Source organism: Chiloscyllium plagiosum, chromosome 42 (genome assembly GCF_004010195.1).
Source record: "Chiloscyllium plagiosum isolate BGI_BamShark_2017 chromosome 42, ASM401019v2, whole genome shotgun sequence".
In the NCBI taxonomy this organism is placed as follows: domain Eukaryota; kingdom Metazoa; phylum Chordata; class Chondrichthyes; order Orectolobiformes; family Hemiscylliidae; genus Chiloscyllium; species Chiloscyllium plagiosum.
Window position 1 is genome coordinate 1,463,167 of NC_057751.1, and position 8,564 is coordinate 1,471,730.

General features: G+C 48.4%; 1 protein-coding gene across 1 annotated transcript in view; it reads right to left on the reverse strand.

Annotated features, from left to right (window-relative positions):
• Window positions 1-8,564, reverse strand: part of npm2b (nucleophosmin/nucleoplasmin, 2b) — a 20,124-nt gene that overhangs the window by 3,036 nt on the left and 8,524 nt on the right. The window contains exons 7-9 of the mRNA XM_043681698.1: window positions 8,446-8,474; window positions 8,329-8,362; window positions 530-607 (exon numbers count right to left, since the gene is read on the reverse strand). Coding sequence (XP_043537633.1) covers window positions 563-607; window positions 8,329-8,362; window positions 8,446-8,474 — 108 coding nt within the window. The 3' untranslated portion in view covers window positions 530-562. The remainder of the gene's footprint in view (window positions 1-529; window positions 608-8,328; window positions 8,363-8,445; window positions 8,475-8,564) is intronic.

Sequence of the window (8,564 nt, forward strand, 5' to 3'; positions counted from 1 at the left end):
GAGATTGGGGGGGGGAGAAGAGAGATTGGGGGGGGGAAGAGAGAGATTGGGGGCAAGAGAGAGAGCGAGAGAACTCTCATTGTTCACATTGAGAAGCAGAGTTTCTTCTCAAACCTAACCAGGCAGAGCTGGATTTGGAATAAATGCTGCTGACCACCCCCCCACCCCGTCTGCACTGTGGTGATGATCTCCCTGGAACACGCTGTTCAATCTCACCACTCAACATAACCTTCATGGATTCAGTGGAACCAAAGCCAAAGCCAAGCCCAGTGCATCATTCCTGAGCACCCCCAGAGTCACAGGAAGTGCTTTGATCCAACCTGGTGCACCATTGGGTAGCATCAGTAGCTCGACATTTGACCCAGGTATAGAGCACCCCAAGAGCAAACAGAGTGGAAGTTTGGAAGTGATTCCAACAACACTAGCCTCCCCCCCAACAGAAACATTACTGCATTCCCCAGTCAGACTCAGGTCGTGACATCCAAACCCAACTGAGCTTCCAGGAGATGATTAAACCTTGGGCTCTTACCTTTTAAATTCCTCAGTTTTTTACAAAAACCATTTATTTCTTGGCTGCTCCCTTTTTGACTTTGCTTGACTCTTTTCCCTAGAGTAGGCAAAGAGGTTTTCAGTTGACAGTGCACCCATTTGCCCAGCAACAGTTCAGCTGATTTCCATGCAGACAAGGTCAAAGTAGTTCACATGGGCCCAATCTCCTGCCATTGACACTGCTGACTGTAACAGAATGGGGCCAAGCAGCAAGGAATCAGGGCTCCTTGATAAACCCTGAGTCAGTGGGGTGGTCCATGCTCCTTGGGCCCCAGTGAGGAAGGCTGGTCTCAGGGCTGGCACCAGGGGCAGTGTGCACACAGATCAGGACAGTAACAGCTTGCTAATTGGTTGGTGGAGTTGTGATGACATAGATGACAAGTCCTGTACCCCCTGCAGAGTGGGAAAGAGCCTGGAGCAGGAAAAACCTGGCCAAGAACAAGGATCAGCAGGAGGCTGCCATTCTGCCCCTCTAGGCGAGCCTGCTGGTTAACTCAATCATGGCTGATCTTAGCTCTACCTCAATTCCCTAACCCTTCACACAATCATCTGTCTCCTCCCTCAAACTCCACAGCCCAGCGTTCAGTCCTCTGGGCTCAGGAACAGATCGGTCATCCTTGGAGAGATGCCATTTGCCCCATTTTCAACCTCCTACCTGTTATTCTGGAAGGGTGATGTCTTGTTCCAGACAGTCCCATGTGGGGAAGGATCCTTGCCACATCTCCATCAATCACTTTTAGCAGCTCCAATCTCCAAGAGTGCTGGTCCATGCCAGAGTATAGGCTTTAGGCTCTAATGCTTCACTGCATCTTTCTTTACAAGAGAAGTCCCTCATCTCTGGGATCCACCAAGTGAGTCTCCTTCAACTGCCTCCAAAGACAAACACTTCACTCCTCAATTCAGGGACCAAAACCAGGCACAACCCTCCAGTTGCAGTCTTAGTAATGCCTTCTACAAATACGACATTTCCCAACTTCAATACTCTATTCCTAAACCAGGGCCAAAATTTCACTAGTCTTCCTTATTAACTCTCGCCCCACACACCACTTCCCTATCTATAGGCACAATGTTCAGATCCCTCTACCACGAACCAGAGCTTCCTCTGCATTTCAATCCCAAGTCACCTTGCTATTCCTGAGCAAAACACAACCTCACACTTGCAGCATTAAACCTTAGCTGCCCATTGTGGCCCATTCACCAAATCTAACCACAGGGCATCATGAAGGTGGTGTTGTGGAAAACATTAAGGTAGCTCAGTGCCCAAGGCTCGATGGGAATCTATCCCAGGATATTGAAAGGAGGAGCTGAGACCCTGGCTGATCTTGGGCACAGGAGAAGTCTCAACACTGGAGATGAGCCAATGACATTCCTTTGGTTAAAGGACAACAGGTATGACACAGGAAATTAAAGACCAATGAAGCTTAAATCAGCAGGGAAATGATTGGAGACAAATCTGAGGGACAGCATTTCATGACATTACTCCTGATAGGAAGCATGGCTTTGTGCAAGGGAGGTGTCCATGAGTTTTCTCAGGAGGATGACGACTGATCAGGGTAGAACCATGGATATAGTCACCAATTTGACTCAAACATCTGACATGGTGCCCCACAGTATGCTGGTTCAGATTTAGTTACTTGGGATCCATAGTGAGTTGGTAATTTGGATATAAAATTGGTTTAGTCAGAGGAAATAGAAGGGAGCTGTCGAGGGGTGTCCTTCCAACTAAGGTTTGTGGTCAATGATCTTCCATCAGGATCAGTACTGCACTCCTTGGTTTGTTAGCAGTCAGTGATACAGATGAAAATCGAGGTGGTCTAATTCCAAGTTGAGATAAAAATTGGTGTGAATTGGGTATAGTAAGGAAGGCCATTTAAGGCAATAGCAAGTTTTTTTTTATTCATTTATGGGACAAGTGTGTTGGCTGGGCCAGCATTTATTATCCCATCCCTAGTTGCCCCTTGAGAAGGTGGGGGGTGAGCTGCCTTCTTGAACCGCTGCAGTCCATGTGCTGTGGGTTTACCCAGAATGCCCTTAGTGTGGGAATTCCAGGATTCGGGCCCAGCAGCAGCGAAGGAACAGTGGTACATTTCCAGGTCAGGATGTGTGGCTTGGAGGGGAATGAGTGGGGGTGGTGCTCCCATGTATCTCCTGCCCTTGCCCTTCTAGATGGAAGTGGTCATGCTTTTGGGAGGTGCTGTCTGACCATCTTTGATTTCCTGCAGTGCAACTTGTGGGTGGTACACTGTGGTGGATGGACTGGATGCTGGTGGATACGGTGCCAAACAGGCTCTTTCATTCTAGATGGTGTCAAGCTTCCGGTGTTGTTGGAACTGCACCCATCCAGGCAAGTAGGAGTATTCCATCACACTCCTGACCTGGGCCTTGTAGATGGTGAACAGGTTTTTGGGAGACAGGTGGTGTGTTACTCACGGCAGGATTTCCAACATTTGACTTATACTAAAACAAATCTGTTCACTTTCTGGTCAATGCTATCCCCCATGATGCTCGGGCAGGGGAGGGGGTGGTGGGGGTGGGGCGGGGGGGGGGTGGAGAGGATGGAGGGAGTTCAGTAATGGTAATAACATTAAAGGTCAAGGGGGGAGTGGTTAGATTGTCTGTGAGATGATGGTCATAACAGGGCATTTGTGTGGCGCTCATGTTACTTGCCACCTGTCAGCCCAAGCCTGGATATTGTCCAAATCTTGATCCATTTCCACATGGTTTGTTCATTAACTGAAGACCTGCAAATGGTGCTGAACATAATGCAGTCAGTGAACATCCCACTTCTGTCCTTATGGAGGGAAGGTCACTGATGAAGCAGGGTTGTGTGCGGGGGATATTATCCTGAGGAGCTCCCAGATTTGCCCTGGATCTGAGATGACTAACTGATGACTATAGCCATCTTCCCATGTGTTAGGTCTGCCCAATACCCATTGATTCCAGTTTTGCCAGGGCTCCTTGATGGCACACTTGGCCGAATGCAGCCTTGATGTCAAGGGCTGTCCCTCTCCTCTCCCCTCCCCTCCCCTCCGGAATTCAGCTCTTCCGTCCATGTTTGAACTAAGGCTGGAGTGAGATCGGGAGCCCCAACGGAGTGTCACTGAACAGGTTTTGAGAGATAGTTCTGTTCCATTAGTGGAAAAGTTAGACAGAGATAATGGCAGATGGACAAATGAGGTGATGTATTTTGGGAGGTTAAATCCAAGGGAAAAGTAGGCAGGAAATGGCAGGACCCTTTCAAGTATCAATAAAGAGGGATCTTGGGAAGCAAGTCCATAACTCCCTGAGAGTGGCAACTCAAGTGGGGAGAAAGCTGGTGTAGCGAGTATACAACATGCTCCACCAGTCAGGGCAGTGTCTCCCCAAGTTGGCAAGTCATGTTGGAGTTGGAGAAAACTTGCCTGAGGCTAAAAACCACAACACCAGGTTATAGTCCAACAGGTTTAATTGGAAGCACACCATTTTCCTCAGCTGTATTTGCAGGTTTGAGTGTGGTCTGGACTACACTAAAGCAGGCTTGGAAATGGTGCCAAGTCAGACAACTCCAGCAGAGAGTCAACAGGTTTATTTAAAATTACAAGCTCCCAGAGCGTTGCTCCTTCACCTCACGAAGGAATAATGCTCTGGAACCTTGCATTTTCTAATAAACCTGCTGGACTATAATCTAGCATGCTATGGTTTTTTTTACCTTGTGTTGGTAAGGCAGTCCTCTGACCCCTCTGATCCAGAAACTCTGACCTTGCCTTTGGGTGAACCTTCACTGGGCATCCAAAACACCTTCCAAAAATCCAGATATTCTGCATCTGCATCTTTCCCATTGGCTTGTTACATCTTCAAAGAGCTAAAATTGAATCTAACGGATTTACCCTTCCGAAAACCAAGCTTACCGATGGATTGTGTTGACTTCACAAATGTCCTGTTACACGCTTCATAAAGGATTCTAACCATTTCCTATAGATAGGAAACTAACTGGTCTGTAGCTTCCTATTGACTGCCTCCCTTCCTGGTCAAATACATGAGCCTTCACTTTACTCAGGGACTTGGAAAATATTACCATCAGTGGATCCATTACCATATCTTCAAGGGCCTGGGGTCCTGTCTGCTCAGTAAATGTCCCTCAGCGTATGATTGCTGGAATAAAAAAAAATCACTACTGTGCTGAAGAAAGCTCAATCCATGGGGCCCACACTGACCCCCGAGGAGCACCCCATCCTCCTACCCTATCCCCATAACCCTGCACTTTCCGTGGCCAATCGACCTCACCTACACCCCTTTGGACTGTGGGAGGAAACCCACGTTGACAAAGTATGTGCAAACTCCACACAGACAGTCGCTCGAGGCTGGAATCGAACCTGGGTCCCCAGTGCTGTGAGGGAGCAGTGCTTATCACAGCCACAAATTCAGACACGTTGCTTCCTATTACCACTGCATTAGCTGTTATCATTGCAACAGAATCAGACATGTAAACAGACCCTTTGTATTGACCAGGTTTCCTGAACTAGTCCCATTTGCCTGCATTTGGCAAAAATCCTTCGAAATCTCGGCTGCTCATTTACCATGTTCATGTCATGGAAATGTTGGAGCATCAAGCACTTCCTTTGACAGCTCACTCCACAGGAACCACTGAAAAAATTACCCCTTCAGTCCTTTTACCAGACTTTCTGGTCTCCCCTTAACCCCACGCCTTGTTGTTTTGGAGTCTCCGACCTGGAGATGGTATCTGCATCTTCCACCAAAATCTGAAGCTGCATGTTTAGTCTCTCCACCAACCATTAGCTCCAGAGTCTCATCTGACACCAGTGTTCACTTCAGCTGTACCAGGCCCTTACATATACTGAGACAATCTTTCATTGTCTGTTGAGATATTTCACATGAGATTTCTGAGAGAATTTCCCTTGGTTGGATGCAGTCAGGAACACTTTCCAAGTTGGCCAGTCTCCTCATCTCTGCACTAACAAGCCTTGGAATTATTAGCTAGCATCTTGAGCTTGCTTTGTGCCCTCCCCACGGTCAGTATCGTTCCGGAAAAGTCAGTTGGTCACGTGCCATTATCAGCACACTGTCAGGCCAGAGTCTCTCTGCAAGGAAGTAATGTTCTGCTGTGCCTTTTTGTCCCTGACAACAGAAGGGTGGGAGCAGACAGCTCACAGAGATTGATCCAGCAGCCGGAGAACAGGAATACAGAGGCCAAGTGCTGGAGTGGACCAGCAGATTCCCAGAGGTCCATCTGAAAGCTGCACCAGAGGAGATACCCAAGCTGAACGTGCTCTGTCACCACCTTCTGCACTGCGTCTCAGTAAAACAGGAAATTGGCTATGCTAATTGTCCGTTGCACTCAAGGTGGGCTAGCCGTGGGAAATAACAGGATTACAGGCGGGTCTGCACAAGGTCAGTATGGACTTAATGGGCCAAATGGCCTACTTCCATATAGCAAGATGTGGGTGAGCATCACAGCCTTCAAAACTAAAGCGCAAGGACTCCGTATCGGCCCAGCGTGTGTGCTGACTACAAGTCTCACCATCAAATAAAGCTCTTGTAAAGGGAGACAATAAGTGACATTGTCTAACGCCACATCCCCTTTCACAAGAAGACTCCAAGTTGCAACTGGGAGCTCAGTCTTTCAGAGTTAGATCAAAGAGCACTTTGGGGAACATGGTGGCTTAGTGGTTAGCACTGCTGCCTCAGTGCCAGGAGCCCAGGGTCAATTCCAGCCTCAGGTAGCCGTGGAGTTTGCACACTCTCCCCATGTCTGTGTGGATTTGCTCCGGTTTCCTCCCAGAGTCCAAAGATAAGCAGCTTAGTCAAGTGAACTGGCTGTGCTAAGTGCTAAATTGCCCATAGTGTAGGTTATCGGTTAGGGGTAAATATAGGGTAGGGGAATGGGTCCAGGTGGGTTTCTCTTTGGAAGGCCAGTGCAGACTTGTTGGGCCGAAGGGCCTGTTTCACTCTATAGGGATTCTAATTCTAATTCACACCAAAGGGAGTCACAATCTGGAAGTCTCAGCCTGAAAACAGGAGCCAGCTTGGTTCATGTACTGTTACTGTCCAACCAGGGGTACAGTGTGATACACCAACCTCGAGGTCAGTAACAGCCCAAACCAGTGACACTTCCTCAAGCAGACACACTCCTTCAAAGCTTGTTCCTTCAGCTGTGGCCACAGCTAACACTGATCCTCTACTTCAACATCTGGATGAACTTCCGGAAGGTTCCTTGCTCCTTCCTGGGCTGCGCCATATCCAGCTCCTGCAATTCTCTCTCTCCTGCCTCTCAAATGTGTTCAGCCTTTAGACCAAATGGACAGGGAATTCAGAAGGCAGACAGAAAGAGTTGTTAAATTAGACCGTTCTTGTTTAAGTAAACAAGTTTCCGACTCACCACACTTTCTATCATGATCAACATCCTTGTGTAAACCCAGCCTCCTTTTATTCACTCTGCGTCTGATTTTCAACTCAAAACATGCCTCAAGGCAAGTGACAGAGCCCTCCATGTATCCAAGGCCAACAGTCAACAGACTGACTGAAGCAGGGTCATGCCATACTCCTTTCCCAGCGTTGCCCACTGGACCTGAAAAGTCTTGATTGTGCCAGTCAGTACAAAGCATGGAAAGAGGGACAGGCAGGCAGGAACCACCACCCCTACAGCCTGCTGCCTTGACCTGTCAATGGTCACTTGAGCCAAGCCTAGGAGCAGGGCCACAGGGTGGGTGGAGCTCAGGAGCCCCACCCCTTGCCCTGTGAACCCACTGCTAGCACACTCCAGGACATGCACTGGGATCACACAGTGTGTACTCCCTCACCTCAGTGAGGCAATGCAGCTCATATAACAATTGTCCTTTGATTTTTCCTATCCAGCCCCTCTGCAAAGAGGGGTTGTAAAAGACAGAGGTTGCGATTTGTCTGAGCTTACAGACTTTGCTTTGGGGAATACCTGTCAGTCATTAGCAACAATCAAGAAAAGGCTTCAGTTGTTTTCACAGTTGTACGACAGGAGAGTGGCCAGTTCTCCCAGTTTGGATCTTTCTCTGTTTTTATAGTTTTGGGTTAAGCAAGCAGTCTAGTGTAAGCTGTTGGGAAAGGTTCCCTGATGTAATAGATGTTTCTGTCTGACTGACCGCACTCCTGTAAGAAGGTGGGTTTGACTTTACCTTTCTCATGAAGTGGCTGTTTATGGAGATGTTGCAAATATTTGGAACGTCATCCAAAGTTGTGATAGAGTGCACTGGCTTTTTAACAGGTAAAGTTACTCTAAACTCAATTCTCTCTGGCTTGTCTTTCATTCAGTACTCTCAAATGTTTGGTTTAAAACAGGGTGGTTGAACCAACTGCATCCCTCCTGGAATACCCACCTTACTCCTGCCAAAAACAAGCAGCAAAGGGAGGGTCTGGGCTACCTTGTTGAAATGTATTAAGGAGGGGGCAGGGGGGTCTGGCCTGGTCCGGTCCATCACAGAAGCCATTGGGTTTCATTTGGGTTCTCTGCTGGTTCAGGCAGCTCCCTTAGGGGTACGTGCTGCAGAGGTTGCAGACAGAAATGGAGATGGCCAAGGCTGGGATTTTGAACCGTCACTGTGGAGTGCCTCACACAACAGAAACATCTCTCAATACGGTGGGCAGAGCAGACAGGCTAACAGCTCACCTCCACATCAACACACCCCTATCCCACAGAGGCCACAGTCACAACTGGGAAAACCCACCACTTGGGATAATAAGCAAACACTTTCACAAAGCACACTTCCATGACCAGATTGCAACTTTAGACAGAGTTAAACAGAAGCCTACCTTTTTCACAGGCTGTTCCTCACCAGATTCCTCTCTGCAAATAAAGTCACCAATCAACATGGACTGACCGCTGCTGATGGTCAAGTGCCTGAGGATGTTAACTGAATAGGTACTTACTCCGACTTGTCAGCGTCGACCCTCTTCTTCTGAAAGGGACAAGGAAAGGGAAGCAGCTCAGCGACACGGACACAGTGACCCCCCCGACAACACCACTGCCCCCCCACACCGCGACACAC